Source organism: Hemicordylus capensis, chromosome 1 (genome assembly GCF_027244095.1).
Source record: "Hemicordylus capensis ecotype Gifberg chromosome 1, rHemCap1.1.pri, whole genome shotgun sequence".
NCBI lineage: Eukaryota > Metazoa > Chordata > Lepidosauria > Squamata > Cordylidae > Hemicordylus > Hemicordylus capensis.
In genome coordinates this window covers 435482057-435508448 of record NC_069657.1, presented here as the reverse complement: position 1 = coordinate 435508448, position 26392 = coordinate 435482057, and the positions used below count along the sequence as shown (strand labels likewise).

At 40.2% G+C, this 26392-nt stretch overlaps 1 protein-coding gene across 4 annotated transcripts; it reads right to left on the bottom strand.

Annotated features, from left to right (window-relative positions):
• Positions 1 to 498: 498 nt before the first annotated feature.
• Positions 499 to 26392, bottom strand: HNRNPLL (heterogeneous nuclear ribonucleoprotein L like). Of its 4 annotated transcripts, XM_053243359.1 has the most exons (14): positions 26075 to 26202; positions 25240 to 25345; positions 21913 to 22031; positions 14763 to 15000; positions 13106 to 13191; positions 11584 to 11680; positions 11419 to 11491; positions 6776 to 6847; positions 5949 to 6166; positions 5676 to 5797; positions 5207 to 5408; positions 3286 to 3343; positions 3088 to 3186; positions 499 to 1272 (listed from the first exon to the last, which is right to left on the bottom strand). In XM_053243359.1, the coding sequence occupies exons 4-14, from the start codon at positions 14991 to 14993 to the stop codon at positions 1217 to 1219; spliced, it is 1314 nt and encodes a 437-aa protein (XP_053099334.1). In that variant the 5' UTR covers positions 14994 to 15000; positions 21913 to 22031; positions 25240 to 25345; positions 26075 to 26202; the 3' UTR covers positions 499 to 1216. The 4 variants fall into 4 exon arrangements, with proteins under 4 accessions (XP_053099334.1, XP_053099316.1, XP_053099323.1 ...); XM_053243341.1 differs by lacking the exon at positions 25240 to 25345 and having other exon boundaries at positions 21913 to 22034; positions 26075 to 26392; XM_053243348.1 differs by lacking the exon at positions 25240 to 25345 and having other exon boundaries at positions 26075 to 26392.

Here is a 26392-nt window from a genome sequence, read left to right as displayed (position 1 = left end):
TGCTCTATAATTCTCAGAGCTTTGCTATCCTCTGGAGAATCCTGTTTATATTAAAAGATCACATGCTGGAGGATATAAGTGGATTCCTCTCTTCCCAGCCGGGAAAGGTGTAACACACAACACAAAAAGGGAAAGACTGAGAAACTACAACAAATAAGAGTAAAGATAAAAATAAAGATATAAAAATAACAGGGGAGAGAATAATAAAAGAGGGTGGGTTTTTTGTTTTGTTTTACAGAGAAGTTCAAAGTGTTCGTAAAATGAAGTCTTCAGAACAGCAGACAATGAGAACTTAAGGGAGAGAAGGCATAGCCACATATTACTCATGGGGGCAGGGTTCCTGCTGAAACTTGGAGAGAACAGAAGCTTGGAACATTCCTGGCGAAATCTCTGCATGGGCACAAAGCCCATGAGTGTACAACACAGAGACCACATCAAAGAACCACCTTTGACAGTGGTTTAATTCAATACCAAAGATTACCAAATAAATAAGAAAAATTATTCATGGTCAAGAGTTTTATTTTATGCACATAGTTTCCAGGCTAGGGTTAGCAATAAGGACATCATGCCATCGCAGGTGAAAAAATTATTCTGAAAGGACAATTTAAAGTAAGTTTAAATCCATTCTGCAAAAAAGTATTCACTTTTCTCCTGTGAAGCTTCTTTCTAAAAATAAGATACCTTTACATTACTAAAAATCAGTGTGCACAATCTGAAAAGTTTATTTTTATAAACACAGTTCTGCTTTTAAGAGTTGTTACAGCACATACAGTGTAACCAACAATAGTAACCAGGATTTTTACAACTAATATCCCAATATAATAATTCTACTTGCCCTTTAAGCCTAAGTGGAAAGTACCCATTATAAATCCTTTAACGAAAGTATACATTTTACTGTGGTATGGAAATTGTAGTTGAAGGTCTGGAACAGTTTACAGCTTATCTGCACATGCTACCCACAAGGCAGTTCAAACACCTGTAGATAACAATTAGACAAGGGAACAAGCTCTACATATTATACTATTAAGACATCTACTCTTTTTTTTAGGCAAAAGAAAAATGGTGTTTATAGACATCCATTTATTACAAAACAAAAATGAACTTAAGTTAAATTGAGACAAGGAGACTGAGCAAGTAGTTTAGAGCTTGTGAACCAACATAGTTTCAAGTTTGGAAATAAAAGATGAAAGGAGCTCCAAGAATGCTGTCCTCTGCTCTACAAATGGGAGGAAGTGGAGAAGCAAAGCTTCAAGGTATATGGGTTAGAGCCATCTGTAAGAAACAAAGAGCAACAACAGTTACTCGCAGAATGTGTCACTAGAGGTACATAGCATGAGTAGCAAAGCTTTCTTCAGACAGCGTTTGTTTTAACATCTCTGCTAGAGAAGTGGCTATGAAATACTGGGCTGGCGTCACAATGCTTTACATAATACATCAAAATCCAACCGGCTATGTGGAAACAAACAACTGCTTCTACTGTGTCACTAGAAATACGCAGCATGAGAAGCAAAGCTCTTTCTTTCTACATGCTGTTCCTCATGGCTGCACTTCTGCTACAGGGATATATGGTATTATCCCAGCACTCAGACCTGCAATATATTCTTGTCAGAAACATATCTTCCCCCTAGGTAGTACATCCATTGTGATTGCTGAAAGGTGGTTGTGCAAGCTTCTATTGGATATTTCTTGTGATTATCACTAGAGATGCATGACCTCTCCATCCATACCGGCATATCAAAGTGTATATTATTTGAAAGCCCTGCACTTTTCTGTTGTATAATTCCAATGCAAGAATGCTTATCTAGCCTAATTTTTTTAAAAAAAATAAGAGTGGGCAGTCACCAGAGCAAGAAAATCCCCCTGCTTTCAATGGCTTGCCATGAGCCCAAAGGCTTAAGTTGCAGCAGTAACAATAATTAAACCTTTTGAAGAGTGGTTAATGCACAGTTTCACTGGCTTTCCCTTTGAACTGAAAAAGCGAAATGGAGTATTGCTATTAGCCAATGTGTTAGCTGACTATACAAACTTACATATACTAGCATTAGTCAACTCTTAGAACTTAGGCATTTTGTAAAAGCACGCACGCTTTGTGTGCACGTGTGTGTGTATATATAGACATAAATACATATACATACACACACACACACACACACACACATACATATACACACACACACACACACACACATATGTATGTGTATCTCTCTCTCTCCCTCCCTCCCCCTTCCAACAATGGCTCAGGCAGGGTGGGAGAGGGAGTGGTCAACCACCACCACTGCTCTTCCCTGAAGCGTAGCATTCCTCCCATATTACATGTGGATGGGATACAGCAATAGTAGCAAAATCATAAATGTTGTATGATTTTTAATATCTGTACCCGTTTACCCAAAGTGGAGCCATTTTAAGATGGCTACTAGATGGTAAGGACACAAATCACATCCGCTTAACAAAATTAGCATGAACAAATTCTGCACTATCATGAACCTGCCACCCCTGGCAGTCTGGTGTTCAGGGTGTTTGGAGACAGGGAGGGGTCTTTAAGTGGCAGGGAGGGTGCCTCCTTGTGTCAAACTGGAAGTGGCAAATGCATGCATGTGTGCTGTGTGCACGCACTTCGGCCACTTCCGGTATGATGCTTACCAGGGCTGCAGGGAGATACGCTACTGCCAGTTGTTTTGGGGAGAGCACTGATGGGGGGAAAGCAGCAGAGAAGGTAAGGGCACCCTCTCTGCCCCTTAAAGCCCCCCCTCTCGTGAAAGTGTACGAACCAGTTCATGCACATCCCTAACCAGAACCTAGTCACAAAGTTCTGTGATAAGAAAGAAACTAGCCCTATTCTAGCTAAAGTAACCATTTAACACCATTTTCTAAGAGACAGCTTTTTATGGTGTAATGAGGACAAGCAGCAGTGTACAAATGTGAAACTACAGTATGGACATGCTTTGCTCAACCATGTCAATGCAGGACAAGTTGTCTATTGGAAGATATCGTATCAAGCTCAGACTGGCCAATAGACCCCACTGCATGCCCAACCCAACTTTTATCCAACTGACAAGTTGAAATAAATTGAAAAATACGACGACTTACTGGGGACTCTTATCTGGTAGTGATTAAGTACAGTAAGAGCTTCCACTGCATCTGTCTTGCATTCCCATTCCAACAGACCAGAGAGTGTTTTGGCTGAAGCTGTCAAAACAAGAGTTAAAATGTTTTTTTTTCCCCTTGTCAGAATCAATAGGTTGTGTTTTGGTTTTTTTTAAAGTTTTAAATAAAATGTTTACTTACGTTTTGGATCAAATACTTTGTATTTGATAAAGGTCAGAACTTCATGATCATCACACAGCTGTCAGAGGAACAACGAAGTGGAAATATGGTCAAGTTAAATAGCAAGCATCATATCCTAGACGATTTCACAGTAGAAAGGTGGTGTCAGGCTTGTTCCAGATTACAGTTCATGCCACCTTAATTTTGTAATTTTCCAGTGGGACAAGTGGCAAGGTAACTTGCCTCCCCTCCCCTCATCCCAGTGAATGGTCAAGAGAATCAACTTGCCTTGAATTTTACTGAACAGCAGATTCATTCAGAATTGTATTGCTAAATCACTATTCAGTAAAAAGAGCAAGTTCACCTAGTTTTAATCCATAGTCAGGTATTCACATAAGTGGTACTTGGATACTGATAAGCACCAACAATTTGTAAAAGAGTACCCCAAATGTTTGGTTTTTTAAATGCTCAAATGGAGTACCATCTGGGGCTGTACCCTCCTCTTGTTGGCTGGTTGGCCTCACCACTGCTCCCTTCTTGTGGCTCTTGCTGCCCTCGCCACTGTTCCCTTGTTGCCACTTGCGAGAAGCTCTCTGCGGCTCTCAGAAGCAGAAGAGACCCTGTTCTTATCTGCAGAAAGGAACAGGACTTTTCTGCTTCTAAGCGGCTTGAGAGAGGCTGGAAATGAATTGCACACAGTCCATTCCCAACAGCTCTCTGACTGCTGAGAAGGGGGAAGGCCCCATTTCTGTCTGTAGACAGGAACAGGGCCTCTTCCGCTTCTGATTGGACTAGAGAGCTGCTGGCAAGCAGTGGCAAGGGCAACAGGAGCACCAAGGGTGGTAGGAGCAATGGCAAGGGTAGCAGGAGAAGCAGATGCCACTCAAGTGGCATAGGAGGAGCTAGCGAGATGTCCGATATCTGTATCGAACCATTTCTGCTGGCACTCACTTGAGAAACGAGTCTTTAAAATTATGTGAACCCCTGTCCATAGCAGTACCTGCTGTGAAGGCAGTTTATTCTTGCTTAAGTATTCTTAAAAATCTAGCAAACACACACTCATGCATTTTCTGAGTGCAAATACCCTCAAAGGAACAGTATATTAAGTATTAAGGTATATACCCTCAAAGGAACGGTACAAAAAATATTAAGTTATGGACTCTTCTGTGAGTAAGGCAAGAGGATGAGTTGCAATTTCAGAAGGGAAAAAGCTGCCATTACTCGATATCCAGAAGGACAAAACCAGTGAGAAAAACTCTGGCTGACAACACACTGCATATCAGAAACCCAGTATTGTGTTCCCATCACTGGTGGACACTGCAGAACTGCTGCTGGTACATTAGTAGAAAGCCAATCAGTAATAGTCAGTAATGATTCCTGATTCTATGCAAACATTAGTACAACAACTGTACTACCATCATGCCAGTCAGTGCTGTGGATTCTGCAGCTTGATCATGTATCAGTGTGTAAGTGATGCACAACCAACCAACCTACATACTGACAGCTGTGCAGATGCAATCAAAGGAGTCAAGGCATGATACACAGAAGAGTGTCAACAAGCAGCATGACCGTCGAGTTGCAGATACTGAAAAGGCTTTAACAGATAGTATGAAACAGAGGGGCACAAAACCTGCCAGGTACAAGAGCAGGTTAAAAGCTTATGGAGGGAAATACCTTAACTGCCTGAAAATATTAAGCGTAAATTTAAACTCTAACAAAGACTATTTGTTTCATTGTGAAAACACCAAGATATTCTACTTAACATACCAACACAGAGAGTTCTTTCCATAATGCAGTTGAATAACTTGTTTGTAAAAAGCTATAGCATTCAATACAATTTTTTTGTTTAAAGATGGAGGTCTATTATAAGGGGGTTAATATAGACAATATTTGATGTCTAGACTACACTTAAAAGCTATGATCCAGCAGCTTCCGTTCCTACCTTTACAAAGGTTTCTTCAGTTACGCACAATGGAACATTATAGTAATGCAACACACAAGAGGGTGGTTGGATGATATTCTTGGATGCTTGGCCAGCACTGGTAAAACGGTTGTTCTTGCTCATTGCAAAGTCTTTATAGCTGCTTGTCCCATCTTCGAGCTCAAATATCTGACTAGGAACAACTGAATGTTGTTTGGACACACTACAATTAAAGAATATATATTTAACAGCACCTCTTTGCAGCCCAAAACATTCATGCATTTTAATATTTTAGCAGAAATAAAAAGTTATATTTAATATTTTATTTTAGTAGTAATAGGAACAATATTTTTTGTAAAAAATTAGACTTTTAAAAGTACCATTCAGATTTTATTTTGACCAGTTAATACCTAAATGGCCAATGTTAAACAACATTCACATTATAGGCTTTGCAGTGAGTATTAAAACAACAGATGGGATGCATACATACCAAACATTAAGCCTCTTTCCAAATAATTTGACATTATTGAGATGTGTGACTGCTCTTTCAACAGCATATTCATCACCCATTTCCACTAATGCTGTGCCTGGAATAGTCTTCATAAACTTTACCTGTAGCATTTAGAAAGGAACAGAAAATGCCATTTAAAGAACAAAAACTTAGATTTGCAGATATTATTGGAGAATATGACACTAGTTGCTCATTTACAGAAATTGTTCATTCTTTAAGGTAATGTTATCTAGCCTTTTTTTTTTATTTTACCTTTTCTATGTTCCCATACAAGCAGAATAAGTTGAAGACTCTTGAGCAGTTCATCTTTTGCGGATGCAATCCACTAACCATGACAACAGAACCTGAAGGATTCCCCCCATGCATGTAAGAGGAGGAGGCCTGTGGAAGCGGGTAAGCAACAAGCTCCGGAGTATCCCGAGACGCCATTCGGTATCGGGTCGGTAAGGGTAACAGAGGACCATGTGATCCTAAAGACAAAGTTAACTTGGTTGGAACACTTTGATCCCATCTGCACATTTAAAAAAATTAAGAGTTTTAAATGCTACAATGTTTTCTCTTCATAATCGGAGTAACTTGACTCCTTCAATTACATATTTCATAAGAAGTTAAAATGAAGTTTTAGCCACCATCAGCTAAGCTGTAAACAGAGAACAAACTAAGTAAAGAGACACCTTTTAAAGTGGTGATTCTCTTATATTTAGCAGAAGGAGAGCAATTGGCCCTGTTGTTGAGCAAGTGGCTGTTGCTGGTATCTCCCTTATGCTTCTTTTTAGATTGTGAGCCCTTTGGGGACAGGGAACCATCTTATTTATGTATTTATTTTTCTATGTAAATTGCTTTGAGAACCTTGGTTGAAGAATGATATAAAAATATTTAGATTTGTTATATCTGTTAATATTGTATCTAGATCTATAAATATATATAAATGAGAGAAACCACATTTCAACACACAAATCTGCAGTGACCAATTTCCCTTTTTCATCAAAACATCTTCAATTGTGCCAACTATGCTTTCCGTATAACCAACAGAGGTTTATGAACACATTGGAAATCATAAATCACACCAGAACACTCACCATAGCCATCATGTCTAAATGAAAAGGGGTGCTCTCCGAGAATAGCTTGTCTCTGACGACCTTTCCCTCTTTCTAAGGAGAAAAGGCAGTGTTAAAAATCAAAACAAAAAAGACACACAAGACACTGGAACTTCATCAGTAAGAACAAAAAGTGTTTTCTGGTTAAGAACATAAAAGCAGTCCTGCTGGATCAGACCAAAGGGTCCATCAAGCCCAGCATCATGTTTCCAATAGTGGTCAGCCAGATACTTTTAAGAAATTACTTTTAAGATATTCATTAAAATTGATTTGCTAGAACACCGAATATAGCTGTAGGACACCAAGCTTATTATTGGCACAAAAATATAGCATATGAGAAGTTTTGACATTTTAAACCTAAGAAAACTGGGAGTTCTCTTAACATCACATAATACTGCAGAATACAAATCACCTATAATTCTTATAAAAACAAGTTGTAAACGCAGTACTTTTGAAGGACAGTACCTGAATCACACTATTAGCTTCAACAGCAACACATTTTCAAAGTGGGCTTCTTTCAAGAAGTTTCAGCATAATCCAACAACAACCTGTATTACATGGTTTCATAATCAGTAAACAGAGAGCACCATATTTTGTACATACATAATTACATCAACAGCTATTGATTTGGGGGAGTGCTGAGAAGACTACTACACTATTAAGAATATTACAATCTATAGTTGCAATAAAATGCCACTCTTAAACACTTAACAATGAAAAATCTTTCAGCAAACTTCATTTTATACAATAATGTAAAGTTAACCAAGGGGTCAACACTACTGGATGAAAGCAGTGTACCAACCTAAAGTAATTATTTATAATAGCCCAATGAATGTGTACTCTTTGTAAGCAGCTGTTAACTTTAACCTACACTGCTTGCTTTCATTAAGCAGTTTGAAATACCAGTACTTTAGTCAGTTGCAAAGCAATGAGAAATGAGAAACACCCATGCAAAGTAGCATTTCTTTCATTGGGAAAGGTAAGCCTATGCTTACTTGTACCCCATTGGCCTGGTTCAGATGTCAAGCAAGGTCAGGACTGAATCCTGATTTGATCCTGGATCATATCCCAGTTTCAGATCCTACTTTGTTTGGAAACTCTGGTAAGAATAAGCCAGTACTACCCAGTTTGGATGTCACAACAGATCCTGGCTTGTTCTAAACCTAAGCCAGGATTGGAAGAAAAACCTTTCCTTCATTCAAGTGCAAAGGGAAGGGGGAGCAGGTGCATGGGAACATCACACAAAACTGGGATTTGGGCCTGACTCCACATACCATCTGAATCAGGGTACTGAAATCATTAAGTTTAATAAGAGCTCAATTGGAAGTAATTTTTTTAATGTTTGAGATTTTTTAATTGACACGATCTTTTCAAAATGAATGAATTAGGTACGTGCTTTTACAATCATTTTATTAGGTATTGGGTGAAGAAGTGAGGGGGGGGGTTGGGGGCGGGGGAGAGGAGATTTCAGCATCCCATCACTTGTAAGAAGCTTCCCCCGATTTTAGTGGAACTTCTGAGTAACAGCACAGTACTATTCATGTTTCTCAGAAGTACGTACAACTTCATTCCATGGAACTTACTCCCAGGTAAGTATTTAATGTTTGATTTTTATATTAAAATTATGCACAGGATTGTGTTGTAAATGGACAAGCTGGAATAAAAAAGTGCCCTGTGGATATTTGTTTTGATCAAACTTAGTACTGTAACAATTAGGTTTTCTTATTCCCCTCTCAAAAGCACATAAGATCATGTCTACTTCACTAGAGCTGCAGGAGTTTTATGAAAAATAATCTATTACCGTGAAGGCTTATGGGAAAGTTTTTAAGAACACAACTTGTTCTTAAAAGTATTATTTCTAAGAGAAAGAGAAGATACTGCTGCTGAAGTATGCATATGGCCTTGAACTAGAAGCTATTTTATAGACAATATATTGTCTATGCAGGAAAAAGCATGCAATCTGAAAGTGCATCACTACAGTAGATTGCACTAATGTCCATTTCAATGTACTTACAAGTGTGCATACTCTTTCCTATATGGTGTCTAAACAAGTGTCTGAAGTAACCCTAAGAGACAGACGAGTGCAGGATCCGTGACAATGAGAAGCAGCAATACACTAGCCAGCACATTTAACACTTAGAATGTCCAGTATGATGAAATGGCAATTATGAGCTTGGAAATGGAAACCACTCTGCTACAAAGTTCACTGGGTATCCTTGGGGAAAATCGGATCCTCAGCCTAAACTACCTCACAAAGTTGCTATGAACCGGAAAAGGAACTAGAGTGCTTTAGGGAAAGGATGGGATGGCAATCAAACAAAATACTGCAGCAGCTAGAGATTGTCATTTCAATTTTGTTGATGAAATTAAGTAAAAACTAAATGTGGTCCCATTCTCCTCTGTGGGGGAAAAACCCAAACAGAAGCCTCTTTCACAAAGAACGTTTTTGCTGAAGCCAGAATTTTGCAGGCTGGTTGAGAAAGGCAAAAACAAAAGCCAACCAATGTAGAAGGGATGGCTTGAAGAATGAATCTTAAGCAGCCTACTACAGAGACACTTTTGTGCAAGACACTCCTGTTAAAATGCCAAGAAATGCACTGGAAAAACCTACAAGACATCTCTAGTGTACCCTCCAAGCTCAAGGCATTGCTCACCCCTCCTCAATTAGTATGCTGCTCACAACATAAAGAGGAAATGCTGCAAGCATGCCCTGTATTGCTTCACTAGAACTGCTCCGGGGACTAGCTTCCAGAGTTAAACAATGAAATGCTGTTTCAGTCAAACTGTATGTGCACTCTTGTTCATTACTTCTTGCTCTAGAGTAAACAAATAGAACTAATTTAGAAATGCTACTGTATTGCATTGTTCTTTATATTATAGATACTATGAAATGGTAAACTCAACTTCTGCAACACATGTCTAGGAACAGGGGTGCAACTAGAAGAAAACAGGGAGGATATGTGGGCTGGATCCAAAGAACTACATGTCCAAGGGAGGTTTGGAATTTAATTTTTCAGAACAGGAGCCCACAAGGCCTCATGGCAAACCTCTCTGGAATGGAGGGGGGTTTCAAAAGTAGTTTGCGATAGGGCATGGAGTCTGCTCAAAAGTCAAAAATCCCACTGCATGTGCTCAAGCCCTTGGGCATACTAGTTTTTCTTTTTCTTTTTAAATGATTCTCATTTCCCATGATTTCATTTACTGGAACACACAGTTCATAAGCAGTATCTGAACTGAATGTATTCCAGTTGCGTGAGTAGGTATCTGCTCGATTCAGAAACTCAATAGTGTGAATAGTTAAGTCAACTCGGGTAATCCACACTACCTCTGCAATCTCTTTTTATGTATGTCATTCTGAAATGAACTTTGAGCTTTAGCTTAAGAAAAGAGGTTGGACAATCTAACCAGTACTGCAGCCCCCTTGTTAACCTTTTACAAATACTTAATTCTGCATGTTCAAGGCCTAAGTTTTAATAGTACATTTTTACAAGCCAAAGCATTACTGATAAAACCCAACCTTTTGTTAACAGTTAAAAAGGCTAGTTGGCCTTCATTTTTCATATTTAAAACTTAGAAGATACTCTACCTTAATAAGTTCTCAACTCCATGTAATAAATGCCTAGATTTTCAAAAAGTACATTACAGCAAATTATATACAAGTCATTTTGTTACAGAGAATATTTACAGAAGTCAGACTACATAAGGAATGTTTTCTTTTTTAAAAACATATTCATGAAAGTGTTTCTGATTAAAGTAATGTTCCACCTATGCTCTGTGGTTAAAAATGTTTAGACAAATTATACCTTGTGACAAAAATGTTGGTACTTAAGGGGACTTATTTGACAGGCTGCTGCCAAGTTCCAGTTATATTTGAATAGTCCTTCAGTTAACTATGAGACAACATTTACACTGGAAAACCTGACTTCAATTTTCTCTTACATACAGAAAAGAAAATTACAACAATGTACAGGAGAGAGACAAGTGTTTGGATCTTCCATTTTAAGGAGTTTCATTCTGCAACTGTAATCTTAAGGGACATAAGACTGGAAACACATGCAAGTCATATTAGAATGGGTACAGTCTACCATGGCATTCATACCATGCAAACCAGAAGTGTCCTCCTTGATATGCTTGTGGTGATGGTGCATGCAGTATGCAATCAAGGTGAGTTGCAAGTCTGAGATTTTTCAGAGGGCCATTTCATGATGCCGATGTGGTGCATGATGAAGTGTAGAGTCAGCCTGCTGGAGTCCTCTATCCTTCTTAATGACTTGTCCAACATATGGGGAAAATTCTTTCCATGGAGAAGCAGTGTGCAAGTTTGTAGGAATAGTCTGCATCAGTGTCCTCTCCTCCAAAGAGTGAGAGCTGCTTGGAGAAATGCAAGTCCTTGTACTGCAAACATGCTTGCATGTGTGGGCTCCTTGTTGAACTAAATACATAACTCAATATAACCAGCAGGGGGCACTAATGTTGAGAGTTATTCTTTTCCAGGATGCCTTTTTACAACAGAGCTTCACCAGCGATACTTGACTTGAAATTACTAATGCATTAGAAAAGCTAACCTTATATACATATATATGTAATTTAAGATACAGGTTTAGAACAAATACCAACACACTTACCTCGTCTGCCCAGATAGGGTTTAGTATAGTCCCAACTATCATTGTCATTTCGAATGACATTAAGTCGTGTAGGCTGTTTAAAAAAGAAAAGAAAAAAAGACACTGGATCAATCATTGTTTTCCTTCTAGAGGAAAAGAGGAACTTAAAAGAGATAGGAATATTACCCTTGCATATTCAATTTTTAGCGTACAGCATCCTGCATATATATCAGCTCCATTGAGTGCTGCTTTTGCCTTCTGAGCACAAAGAACAGATTCAAACATAGGTCATGTTAAGGATTTTTAATTTAAACCAATCTTTTCCTCCTCTCTCCCCCTACTTCAATCTAACAAGCCAATCAATGTTTAAACTATAAATAGTAACTGATGGTAATCATTTGGGGGCTCTTTAAAAGAACTGTTTTCCAACAAAAGAAGTTCTCAGAGCAGTTTACATAGAAAAAGAATGAGAAGATGGTTCCCTGTCCCTAAAGGGCTCACAATCTACACACACACCCAGCAGCAGCTACTGAAGGGATGCTGTGCTGGGGTTGAATAGACAGTTGCTTTCCCCCTGCTTAATATAAAGAGAATCAACACTGTGAAAGGTGTCTCTTTGCCCAGTTAGCAGGGGTAAATCAAGGGGGTATTCAATTATACATGAGAAGACATCAATTTTTTAGTTTCTTCATGAACAATCTAGGTACACAGATAGAGACAAGTCACCATGAAGCCAATAGGAATCCTACAAATTTAATTTTACACATTACTTATAATAAGCATCTGAAAAATCTTTTCTAGCAAATGATTTCCAAAATGTGTTCAATTTTAAAGTAGAGCTAGTTCATAAGCTGGTGTTTCTGCTAGAGAGGTCTTACACAAAATTCTGAATATAGGCTATTTATATTATAAATAGTAAAACAAAAACCACAAGGAATATATAGTTGCATCTCTATGACAGCCTCAGAATGGTGTATGAGATGAAAAAGGGACTCGATAGCCTCCTATAATGAAAAAAGACAGGAGAGAAGAGCTGGTCTTATGGTAGCAAGCATGACTTGTCCCCTTAGCTAAGCAGGGTCTGCCCTGGTTGCATATGAATGGGAGACTTGATGTGTGAGCACTGTAAGATATTCCCCTTTGGGGATGGAGCCGCTCTGGGAAGAGCATCTATGTTCCAAGTTCCCTCCCTGGCAGCATCTCCAAGATAGGGCTGAGAGAGATTCCTGCCTGCAACCTTGGAGAAGCTGCTGCCAGTCTGTGTAGACAATACTGAGCTAGATGGATCTATGGTCTGACTCAGTATATGGCAGCTTCCTATGTGAATCATCAGAAGAACCAGAGAGGAACCATGGACAATGGGAGCAGATGAGCATGCTCAGCACACCAAAATCATTTTCAGGAATGGGGAGAACAGGTGGACATAGGCAGGATGGAGTTATTTATTTTTACATGTAGATCCCTCTCCTACACCTTTTGGCCTGCAGGATGTGCTCAACTGCTGAAGATAAACACCTTCACCACCACACACACTGTGGGAGATGTGTGAAGGAGAAAGGAGGAGCCCTCTGCTTCACTAGCTGGGCTGTTTGTCTGACAGAATGAAGATGAGAGGGACATCTATCCTAACTGAGGCCACAGTGGGATCCCTTGTGGTCAGCTACAAAGGTTTGCAAAACATAAGACAAACACACTGTAAAAAGGATATTCAACCATGGCTTGTATCCCATTCCTCTTGAATATGACAATACGCTGTACTTTCCCAACAGGGTTGCACACTGTATACAAGACATCCTAAGAAGAAGAGGGGAAACTGCTGAAACATTTGCAACATTATAGCTTTGCCTATGAACATTCTATAAAAGTGGATCTAAAGAAGGTTATCAAATGAGAAGCATTAACAAAGAAATGCATCACTGTTTAAGAGGCAACTTGGATTTACTATTTTAAGGAGATTCCTGTGGTATATTCCAGAAAGTTTTTTAAAAAATAGTCCTGAATTACAGAGAGCATGTCATTCTCTCCATCGCCAAGTAATATATAATCATGAGATAAAACACATTTTAGCAAAAGAGAAAAACTTCAGTACAATTCAATACAGAAAATCTAAATTCAGAGTTTAACTCCATGTACTTTAAACGTTATCTTCTCCAATTCACTAGGTTTGCAAGAATTCTTATGTCCTTAACTAATTTAATAATCTTTATATATTATCTGTAAAGTAGAGATTAGGCCTCCACAGACTGGAGGTAAGTTATTTAGTGTCAACATCACACTTTGTTTTTCTGCAGTATAGATATTCATAGTATTCCCTAAAACTCCAACAATACAGATAAAATAAAGAATGGCTCACATGAATCAGGAGTAGAATGTATTACATTTTCCCCCCATATTTTATATATATTTGCTTAGGTTTTAAAAATGTGTTTGTTTTTACTATTTTTATACATGCTTATTAAGTTTGTCAGAAAAGTGGAATGCGGGAGATCAATGGGCAAGGGGGCAGGAGGGAAAGGGGAACTGGAGATAGTGATAAAACAAAAAGTGTCAATAAAGTGTTAAAGAGAGGGAGAAAGAAAGAGAAAAAGAAAGGAAAAAGGAAGGCTCACAGTTTGAGGTTTCAAATATATTCACTAGAACTCAAATAGTACCGCTCCAGTACAGCCATATATAACTCTATAAGACAAATTAATGAGCAGTGACAAATAGGAAACAGGAAGTAACATCTGAATAATAGAAAAAAGCATAATCTATTGACAATTCTAGAGAAAGACATACAATAGGATGGTGTTGCCCAGGAAGAAGTTTTGTTGCTATCTCTTCCTACCAATTATGGGTTGGCTGTGCAGTTTGGCTCAAACTATACTTTGAGTGGCTTCATGCAATTGCCTGAAGGTCAATAAGCTGGGAAACTCCCAGTAGGTGTGCCATCCAAACCCAAGTTTGGTTCCTGCACTGTGTTAACGAGATGCTCTCAGCCTCTGCCTGACTTCTAAACCAAGATTTGTAGTTAGGTGGATGAAGCCAGGATAATCTCAGTAACACGGCATGGAACCGGACGTGGGCAGGTTTGAACAAGATATCTGCCAGGAGCGTGTGGCTTACCAACTTTCAGGCAGCTGTGTGAAGCTGTCTTTTGACAAATAAACATCCATCAAAGACTTTATGAGAGAGCCAATTAGTAGTTAACCAGAGAAACTTACACTGCTACAGAAAAATACCTCTTCCCCCATAACTTTTAACACAAATTACTCTGCACAGAAGGGAGAACTTATGCATGTATGTGACGATACTTATTCTGCATTGAGTGTAGAACGTATGATGCACTCAAGTCATTTAAAGTGATGCTTAAAAATAAGACGTACCACTGTAATTGGATACAAAGGATTCTGAATTGATAAGAGTAGAACTTTGTTCCCACCAGAGGGGTCATCTGTGTTTCCTGGACGAGTAATTCTTTTGCTTGTAGAGTAATTGAAAAATGCTTGCTGCCCAGCTATATATACCGGTTCATCAGCTGCAAACGTCACACACTTTTTGGCACTCTCAATGTCTTCAAATTCTACCAAAGCCTGGCGTTTAAATGGCATCATCATCACATAGCTATGCAAAAAAGAACAAAAATCACCAGTAAGTGTTCAAAATTTAAGGCCAGTTTTAAACCATAAATTAAAGTGGAACCTAAATATTTTAGTTTAAAAGTTCTTATAACACATTTTTAAAGGATTCCTTCAACTTTAAGAAACAATGCGGACAGCACAGTGGACAGGGACAGCAAACAGGACATTGGAGTTTTGCAGGAGTTTAGCGGGAAGTGTGCGGGGGAGCCTGGAACAAGCCTCTGTGATCACAAGGAGCCTGGTGGAGAAGAGAACGTAAGTACAAATTCCTCCCTCATATTCTTGGGAAAGGCTGTTTGGATAGTTAAATAGCTGCCCATTACAGCTGAGACTTATCCTTCTAATAAACTATCTCGAAATACTGTAAACAGCCAACAAAAACAGTATGAAGATAGAAGGTCAGCAGGGGAGGGGGCACTTCCCAGTGTGTTGCACAGAATGTCACATGTATGACTATTTGCCCCATGGGCAGAAGTCATGGGTGTATGATCAGTGCAAGGAGCTCCTGGCTCTCAGGGAACAAATTCGTTCCCTTGAGACCAAGGTGGCGGATCTGGAGAAGCTCAGAGAGACAGAGAGGCATGTGGATGAGACCTTCAGAGACGTGATAGAGGCAAACCACTCCAGGGATGATAGCTCCTCTGCTGTCAGGGAGAATGAAGGTCTCGGGGATGGACAACATCGGTCTGAGGAAGAGGGAAATGCTCCTTTAGAAGGGACCCCTTCCATGGATGATGAGCCCATATCCTCTCGCACAGGGGATACACCTCCGGGGGCCTCCTTGTAGTGGGCAATTCGATCATTAGAGGTATAGAACGATGCGTTTGTGACCCGCGTGTTGACTGCACGGTGACTTGCCTGCCTAGTGCAAAGGTTGCGGACATCATACAGTGTCTAGATAGGCTCTTAGGCAGAGCTAGGGAGGAGACAGCTGTCTTGGTGTACATCGGCACCAATGATGTGGGGAAATGTAGTCGGGAGGTCCTGGAAGCCATATTTAGGCTGACAGGTAGTGTATTAAAGTCCAGGACCCCCAAGGTAGCATTCTTGGAAATGCTACCTGTTCCACACACAGGTACAGTGAGACAGGCAGAGCTGAGGGGTTTCAATGTGTGGATGAGATGCTGGTGCCAGGAGGAGGGGTTTAGATTTGTTAGGCACTGGGATACATTTTGGGGCAAGCAAGGCCTGTACAAAAGGGACGGGCTGCACTTGAACCAAGATGGAACCAGACTGCTGGTGCTTAAAATCAAAAAGGTTGCAAAGCAGCTTTTAAAATGATGCCCGGGGAATTGCCGACGGGAGCTCGGCACTATCCGGTTTGGCAAAAGCCATCCTTTAAAGTGCGAAGGTGCAAAGGACTCAGATAAAACAGAAGAGGACAGAGCAGAACCGCATAAAGAGCAGACGGGAGTCTGTGCCAGCTGGTCAAAAAATCAAAAGAAAGATAGCATACATCAAGTGAGAGATTCAGCATATAGGTGTTTATATGCCAATGACAGAGGCCTCCAAGCCAAGATGGGTGAGCTGGAGTGCTTGGTTGCTAATGCAGAAATAGATATAGTGGGCATAACAGAAACATGGTGGAACAGTGAGAACCAGTGGGACACCGTTATCCCTGGATATAAACTCTATAGATAGGACAGGGATGAGCACCTTGGAGGTGGAGTAGCACTGTATATTAAAGAAGGGATAGAATCTAACAAGGTAGAAAACCTAGGTGGACTGGAGTCCTCCACAGAAACCCTGTGGGTGACAATACAAGGCCTGAAAGGCAACGTGCTACTGGGGACGTGCTATCGCCCTCCGGATCAAAATGCTGACAGTGACTGGGAGTTGCAGCAGGAAATCAAGGAAGCGTCAAGGAGAGGCAGGGCTGTAATAATGGGTGACTTCAATTACCTACACATAGACTGGGTAAATTCACAGTTAGGTCATGACAAAGAGGTCAAATGTCTAGATATGCTGAATAACTGAGCCCTAGGTCTTGGAACTAACCAGAGAGAAGGTGATCTTGGACTTAATTCTGAGTGGCACCCAGAACCTGGTGCATGATGTCAGTGTCATCGACCCTTTAGGGAACAGTGACCATAGTGTGATCAAATTCAGCATACATGCGGGGAGAGAATCACCAAGGAAGTCTAACACAGACATTTTGAGTTTCAGAAGAGGAAACTTCTCCAAAATGAGGAGTATGGTGAAAAGAAAGCTGAAAGCGAAAATCAGGAGAGTCACTTAGCTCTAGAGTGCATGGAGTTTACTCAAAACCGCAATACTAGAAGCCCAGTTAGATTGTATACCCAAAAGGAGGAAAGGTACCACTAAGTCTGGGAGGATGCCAGCATGGCTAACGGGTACCGTCAAGGAAGCCATAAAAGGGAAGAAGACTTCCTTCTGAAATTGGGAGGCCTGTCCAAATGAAGAGAACAGAAAGGAACACAAACTCTGGCAAAAGAAATGCAAGGTGACAATAAGGGAGGCAAAAAGAGAGTTTGAGGAACATTTAGCTAAAAGTATCAAAGGGAATAACAAAAACTTCTTTAAATACATAAGAAGCAGGAAACCTGCCAGGGAGGCGGTTGGACCATTAGACAATGAGGAAGTAAAAGAGATTATCAAGGAGGATATGGTTGCAGAGAAGCTAAATGAGTCCTTTGTGTCTGTCTTCATAGCAGAGGATACTGAGCATATACTTGTTCCTGAAACAGGTTTTTCAAGGATGGAGGCTAAAGAACTGAGTCAGACAGAGGTGACAAGAGATGATGTTCTAAACTGTCTGGAAAAACTGAAACCCAACAAATCTTCAGGGCCGGATGGATTCCATCCAAGATTCCCAAAGAACTCAAATGTGAAATTGCCAACCTCCTTGCTAAAATATATAACTCATCCCTGCAATCGGGCTCTGTACCAGAGGACTGGAAAGTAGCAAATGTAACACTGGTTTTCAAAAAGGGATCCAGGGGCGATCCGGGAAATTACAGGCCGGTTAGCTTAACATCAGTTCCAGGCAAACTGACAGAAAGCATCCTCAAGGATAAAATTGTAAAGCACATAGAAGAACAGGCCCTGCTGGGAGTGAACCAGCATGGCTTCTGCAAAGGGAAATCTTGCCTCACAAACCTTTTGGAGTTCTTTGAGAGTATCAACAAGTGTGTGGATCAAGATGATCCAGTTGACATAGTATACCTGGACTTCCAAAAAGCTTTTGACAAAGTTCCTCATCAAAGACTCCTGAGGAAACTTAGCGGTCATGGGATAAGGGGACAAGTATATGTGTGGATTGCTAGCTGGCTGAAAGACAGGAAACAGAGGGTAGGGATAAATGGAAAATTTTCACGATGGAGGGAAATAAGAAGTGGAGTCCCCCAGGGGACTGGATTACTGGGACAGGTGCTTTTTAATTTATTCATAAATGATCTAGAAGTAGGGCTAAGCAGCAAGGTGGCCAAATATGCAGATGATACCAAACTCTTTCAGGTAGTGAAATCCAGAACGGATTGTGAGGAGCTCCAAAAGGATCTCTCCAAACTGGATGAGTGGGCGACAAAGTGGCAAACGTGGTTCAGTGTTGGCAGGTGTAAAGTGATGCACATTGGGACGAAAAACCTCAACTTCAACTATACGTTGATGGGATCTGAGGTGACTGACCAGGAGAGGGATCTTGGGGTTGTGGTGGACAGCTCGTTGAAAGTGTCGACTCAATGTGCAGCAGCTGTGAAAAAGGCCAATTCCATGCTAGGGATCATTAGGAAGGGGATTGAAAATAAAAGCACCAGTCAGAGGGCTATAGGCCACCTCCAGCCTCAAAGGCAGGATGGCTCTGAGTACCAGTTGCAGGGGAGTCACAGCAGGAAAGAGGGCATGCCCTCAACTCCTGCCTCTGGCTTCCAGTGGCATCTGGTGGACCACTGTGCGAAACAGGATGCTAGACTAGATGGGCCTTGGGCCTGATCCAGCAGGGCTGTTCTTATGTTCTAATGCACAGATACAATTATAACCCAAACTTATTCAAACAATCTACAGTCTTCAATTAATTACAAGTGTAAATGAGCCACAACAGAGAATACTGACCACATTTGAATTCAAATTTGAGAAACACTTTTAAAAATGGGTTGGGTCAAATTTACCATCTTCCAATACCCAAGATAGTAATAGATGTGAGATAAAACTGAAAAGGAATTAAAATGGAGGAACAAGAATTCAAAGCAAGCATGCATCCAAATTATATTTCCTAAACCATAACAGACTCAAGTGATTCTAAAATGAAAAATGGAAAGGATTTCTTCAAAAATAATTATGATAAATTATACCAAAAAGCAAAGTTTCAGGTAGAAAATGGCATAAGTTAAAATTATCACGGCTAGAAATATTGTAAAGATGATTATCTTTCTATTTAAATTAGTTGAAAAGGAATTAATTTTCTGTTTCAAGTTCTTTCCGCTGATCTAAGCGAAAGTAAGCTACAGGTTAAAACATGGCAGCAACTAATAAAAATTTATCTGGGCAAACAAAATACCTCATTTCAAAGAAGAAAAATCACAAGATGAAAAGTAGAGAAGAAGTTTCAGATTAGCAAATGTAATGTTATAGTATCATGCAGTTCTTTACGCTGGATAGTGGAACTGCTTGAATCCAAGGGGTGGGGGGACCTGGAGTGCTGGTGGAACAGCTAGCATACTAAAGTAGACAAGTTTTTCTCTGGATCTCCATCATAGTAGTATCTAGTGCCACTCTCCCTTGTAAACAGATTTCTAAAAATCTGAAATATAAGGATATGTCTATCAACATATCCCCAACAGCAGCAGTTATTTATAATCTGGACTTTAGATTAAGAATTAACTTTGAATTAATTTAAGAAATTGAAGGATAAAGGATTTTATGAATATAATGATATATTTCAAGTTCAGAGCTTCTGGACTTTAGAATTAAAAGACAAATGGGTAGGGATGTGCACAAACTGTGGTTCAGCACCGCAGGAAGGGGAGCTGCGAGTGGCATCTTTAAAAAAAGAAGAGAGCAGGTCTGCTGCGGTGGTGCTTGTCTCAAGAACCCACCCGAGGCACTGGCATGCACATGGTGCCCATGCATGACGTGCGTGTGTCGGCGCAGTGCACAGGTTCTTGGGACAAGCACCACCACAGCAGGAAGCTGCATGCAGCAGCAAATAGAAGATAAGGACCTGCTCTCCTCTTTTTAAAAGATTACGTTCCTTTCCCTGTGGCACCAAACATCCCTATAAGGGGTAACATCTCTACAACCCCACCCACATATATGCTGGTTTAAGAATTTACAAATAAGGAACTGGGGGGGGGGGGGGGGAGGGGAGATGACCTAAGAGCATGGACAAACTTTGAACAAACATTTTTATCTGAGAATAGAACACACCGCTCCTCACTTATATATAAAATTTTATTAAAAATATTTTGTGGGGAAGAGCAAGTAAAAGGATACATGCTGAAATGGGGACAAGATGTTGGCTACCCAGTACATTTTGATCTATGGGAATACATTTGGAATGTTGATAATAATTTTTTACTATGTTTAGATACAAGAAAAATTGTATATATTTTTTGTCCAGATGGTATATAATATCAAAATACTGCAAAGAATTAAGATAAATTACAACAATAAGTGCCGAATTGAAAAATAGAGCTAGAAAGTTTTTTCATATTTGGTGGACATGTGACTATGAAAAACAATAATGGAGAATAATGGAGGAGAGCTGGTCTTGTGGTAGCAAGCATGACTTGTTCCCTTAGCTAAGCAGCGTTTGCCCTGGTTTATGAATGGGAGACTAGAAGTGTGAGTACTGTAAGATTTTCCCCTCAGGGAATGAAGCCGCTCTGGGAAGAACAGAAGGTTCAAGTTCCCTCTCTGGCATCTCCAAGATAGGGCTGAGAGAGATTCCTGCCTGCAACCTTGGAGAAGCTGCTGCCAGTCTGTGAAGACAAAACTGAGCTAGATGGACCAAGGGTCTGACTCATTATGTGGCAGCTTCCTATGTACCCTATGTAATATTTTGACGATAGAAGAAATACATAAGAATGCAAGGTCATCTTATTTAAAAGCGTGTTCATGAATTGCTGGCTTATATGTTAATTGCTGGCAGGTTATATTTTGCAAAATATTGGAAGTTAGAAACACCTATGTTGGTAGAACAGGAAGAAAAATTATATCATTTTGTTTTAATAGCAAAACTGACAGTAATATAAGAATTAGAGATTGGAACAATACTTTTAGAAAGAATTGAAGTAAATTTATTTAATACTGGCAAAACAAACCTCATTCAGCTAATGATATTACTCATCCTTCTGATATACTCTAAAGAAATGTACTTAAAAGGTATATTTATTCTTTTATAAAGTATGGTTTATGTGCCTGTAAACATTATAATTTTGGTATATTCATACAAGGTCAACATATTTATTTGTAAAATGTGTTTTTTAATATTTATATACATTAATAAAATAGAAAATAAAGAGAATGTTGGCCACAAAATAAAGGCTTTATATAAAAGGGGAAAAAAATAGATTATGAGCCCTTTGTGGGACTGGGAACCGTCTTCTTTTATTTAAACCGCTTTGCAGATGTTTCCACTGAAAAGTGGTATATACAAATGATAGCAAGTAAAGCTACTGCTAGTTGTTACTATTTATTTTTCACTCTGGGAAAAAAAAAAGGAAGGAAAGTGTCTTTTTGAAATCAGAGTACAAGTAAAATATGTTTGGATGGGCAAGGGCCCGACTTTGGAGTCAACTGCAGCCAAAATTACTTTTGAAGGATTTAGAATATCCATGCTTCAGGCTTATATATAAGTAGAAGGTATATCAGCACAAGCATTGAAGACTATTTTTATACTTTAAGCTAACCAAGATATAATATATGCTAAACATACCATATGGTTCCAAATTTCTCTAGAGCTTCCACAAGATCTGCCTCTACAACAGATTCACAGAGCCCTCTGACATGGACCACAGGAGAAACAGAAACTTTGTGATGACTTCCACCTGCATCCTGCTAAGAACAATTATTAAACTTTTTATTTTTCAAATCTTAATATATAGATTAATATTAATCACCAAATTGTAAGTCAACCCTTGAACTTTAAAGTCTAAACATACTTGCTACTTTGGGCTCTGAAGACGTGCACATATAGTTAACTCGCAAGTTACTGGGCTTGCCAAATGACAAAAAAGCTTGACATTTTATTCTTGAAAGTAGCACCAGCACAGAGCAGAGGAATAGCCTCCAAAATAGTTCAAACCCTTCCCCCAAAGCAAACCTAACCAAAGAAAAGAAGGTTAATGGAATTAAAGGGCATTGCTTCTGACAGTTTTGTTGGTATGCTTTGTTGCTGCTTAAAAAAATAATAAGTCTGAAGGACTGCAGAACCTATGCTTTTCACACAGTACTCACTGCAGAAGTAGGTGGCAGGCCATTACATTTTTCCCCCAGCACCAAGTGTTATTTCCCTCAGTAGATACACTAAGTGGACAATATTTGAATCCATCTTCACACAAAAAAGAGGGAGATCCAATACAGAACACCACACACCTCTCTTACATAATAATATGTAAAATATTATTAAAATTATTTTGTGAAGAAGAGCATATAAAAGGAGGCATTCTGAAATGGGGCAAGACACTGGATACCCAGTACTTTTTGATCTGTGGAATACATTTGGAAAGTAGATAATTTTCTCACTATGTTTACAGATAAAATTGTATACATTTGATGTTTAGGTGGCATATAATAATACAAATACAGCATAGAAATTATGTAAATCATAAGTGCTGGTCATGGAAGAACTCCATAGCTCTCTTTTGCATTTATATGGTGGACCACCCTTACATGCACAGCAAGTTATTCAATAAAACTATAAACTGGAAAGACTTTTTGTTGCACCAACAATGCCAACACAGAATTAAGGCTGCCCAAGACTTGATCCTAGAATTTGAATGCACTCTGAATGTAAGGTTTTTACACTATGGCAGGAAAGACGACCAGAGAATTTTCCCCTCCTATAAGATGACAATGGAAAACCCATGTACTCGATCTTTGGATTAGGGCCCATACATTTCATTTCATAAATCCAGAAAGAAAACCAAACAAGGTTTACAGGATGACTGTCAAATACAGAGAGACAGTAGTAACAAGGAACTTTATATTTTGTACTGCTTGAACCAGTATCCAAAAAACATCCACGAAGTATGGTTTGTTTGAACTAAAGCACATATCATCAGCATAAAACCTGCTGAATTATCCGAATTACATTAAGAACTCTAGTGTTCTGTTCTATCTCAAAGCCTTTTGTTATTTATACATTCCCCTACAAACCATGGATTATAACCCCAGCAATAACATAAAACAGCTCATGAAAGGCATACTTTCCTTTCCAGTGAAAGAGTACTGGATCACAATGGCTGGGCCTCTACAGAATTCGGTCATTTTAGCTCATACCCTATGATGTACAACTCAAGATCAGATCTGGCTTTCTAATGTGAAATAGCAAAAAAGTTTCTTCATAACTTCATTTATTAAAAGATATGCATACATGGGGTGGAGGAGATCTCGGGTCTTCTTACCAAATACTGTTGTATATTACATTTTCATAAATAAAATGCAAAACACAATCAAGTCCCAAACTGGAAAAGCAAAACAATGACAAACTGACAATGGTAATAGTTAAGCAATATCAAAGCTTCAGCAATCAGATGTGTTTGTAATGTGAAGTAGAATCTTGTAGTAGTTAATGTTTTATAGATCTATTAAATGCACAAATTTTATCATATTGCTTTATCACTTTTTTACTTCATTAGAAATCTCAAAAGCATTGTGCACATACAGCTTGATTGAAAATGCTGCTTGTTTTGCATTTTTGTTCACTGACATGAAGCTATGGCAACATGCCAGCACTGACTCTCTATATGTGGGTTAGTAAATGAAAGGTAGCCACCTAATGGCACAGTGGGGAAGTAACTTGTCTAGGGAGCAAGAGGTTACTGGTTTGAATCCCTGCTGGTATCGGGCAGCAGTGATATAGGAAGATGCTGAAAGGCATCATCTCATACTGCGCAGGAGATGGCAATAGTAAACCCCTCCTGTATTCTGCCAAAGACAACCACAGGGCTCTGTGGGCGCCAGGAATCGACACTGACTCGATGGCACAACTTTACCTTTAAATGAAAGGTGGTATTTCAAAAAATGAGACAGATTTAAATCTATCCTCAATTCACTAAGGGAAGTATTCCTCAGTCTATTCTACTCACAGGGTTGTTAGAGCAGATTAAATTAGTAATATAAAGTATTAATCAAAAACTACATACTTCTCAGCATTTGTCTTTTGCTTGAATTCATTTGCAACAATTAAGGCATTCTGCAAGTTCCATATTTTGTTCTTTTAACTGACACTTAAAAAGTACTAGTGCCATTTTTGACATATAATGGATTCACATATGGTGAAATCTATATCGTATTTTTAAGGGCCTTATTAAAAGTTACAGAAGTTTATTCATATCCATATTATTGACAGTAAAGAGGAAACAAAGCTTTGATATGGGTATGTGGGATTCAAAGTCGTAATCCTGACATGCCAAATCAGGGAAGATTTTTCAAAGTTATTTATCAGTTCACAGAACTGTGGTGACAAAAGGATCCAAAGCACTGTCTAGCCTGTCTTAATGCAGAAGACAGCATTCCCTTCAGAACTGCCAGGTTTCCACGGCTTCTCTAGACAGTTTGCTCTCTACTGCTGATAACTGGCATAGTAGAGGACAAAAGCTCATGTGCTCTCCAGCTCGCTAGTGTCCCTACAGCTTGGTTGGGTTGAGGGGGATGACGCACTTACAGATACAACAAATATGCTCCCTATCAAGCGTTATGGGGCTCCTTCTGAAGAGATGACAGACATAAGAGCAGTCTCTCCCCACGCCAGCGTTAAAAGGGAGAGAAAAAAACACCCCAGACCACTGTTCTCTTTTGCAAGGAAAGGATACAAGGAGTCTATAGCCTCCATGCACAAAACTCACTGTGGAAGAGTAACACACGCAAATGGACACACATATATGGAGAGGAGGGGGCTGCAATACTCAGCTCGACCCTCCCTCAATTTTCTTGGGAGACGAGGAGATGAGAAATGATGAAATTAAAATAGAAACACAGTGGAGTTCAGGTATTTCTTAGAGAAAATCTCCCTCCGGAAAATGGAAATACACACTCTCACCTCCACATAATTTCGTTGGAAACGGCCGCTGAGTGTACTAGTCTCTCACAAGAAATCCTTCTTTGTAGGGAAAAGCGGAGTTATGTATACTTGAGTCTTGTGGCACCTTAAAGACAAATAGAAGGGTTGTGACATGAGGTTTCATGGGACAAAATGTCCCGATCCATCCATCTGATTAAGGGGGCTCTCTGGCCCTAGAGAAGCTTATGCCAACATCCATCTGTTCAGGTTTAAGGTGCCACAAGACGCTTTTTGTTCTGCTGCAACGTAACTGCAGCTCGATCCCAGCACGTTCACCAGGGAATAAGCCCACTGATTTCAGCGAGGCGGACTCTGAAGTCTACAGAGCATCACCGAGGAAGCCCCAATGAATAGAGCAGGGCCAGAACTGCGCGCTATAAATACGACCAATCTTCTAGGAAAGATGCAGCTTTTCTAGCAAGCTTTCTTTGGAAGAGAACGAAGGCAAGGTAGGCTGCAGCCAGACGCATACCTAGCCAAGGATAAGCCCACAACTGAACACAGTGGGGCCTTCTGCCGAGTAAAACACGCGTGGCATTGTACTGTTGTAAAGGATCAAGAAGAAAGCCAAAAATAAAAACGAGAAATCCCTGCTCTCTCTCTTTTCAACTTGCGGGGTGAGTGGCGGGAGGCGCGGGGGTGGCACTACGGCGTTAAGGCTGCCATCCTAAACACACAGCCTTGGGATGGAATCGGGCGCGACGAAGGCAGCGCCACTTGCTCCCGAGTAGACCTGCCTAGGAGGATCGCGCTGCGCGGCGGGAGTCTGAAGGCCGGCGCCCAGAGTCGGCGCTCTCTGGCTTTCCCTCCTTACCCCGGAGGAGAATCCCCCCGTGCGGGGGGCGGCCTTCTCCCGGCGGCTCTCGCCCTCCTCAGCCCCGTACTCGATCTCGCCTTCCTCGGCGGCGGCGCTGGGCTTCAACCGCTTGGCCTGGCTCTCGTAAGCGCCATCCTCCTCTTCTTCGTACTGCTCCCCAGACGACGGCGAGGACATGGCGGCGCGACTGGAGGAAGGGAAGCGCGCGAGGCTCCACACCACCAAGGCGCGCAGAGTACACACAGGCCCGCCGAGGATGCTCCTGAGACACTTCACCTCAGCTCTCTTTCTGGCCGCAGCGCGCGCGCGCACACA

Coding starts and splice junctions, on each gene's coding strand:
- HNRNPLL (XM_053243341.1), bottom strand. CDS start 26,254: ATGTCCTCGCCGTCGTCTGGGGAGCAGTACGAAGAAGAGGAGGATGGC. Junction 11,681..13,105: donor GGGATACAAGCCATGGTTGA/ATATCCTTTTTA, acceptor AACATGACCTAT/GTTTGAATCTGTTCTTTGTG. Junction 1,273..3,087: donor CTACCAGATAAGAGTCCCCA/GTAAGTCGTCGT, acceptor TGTTTCTTACAG/ATGGCTCTAACCCATATACC.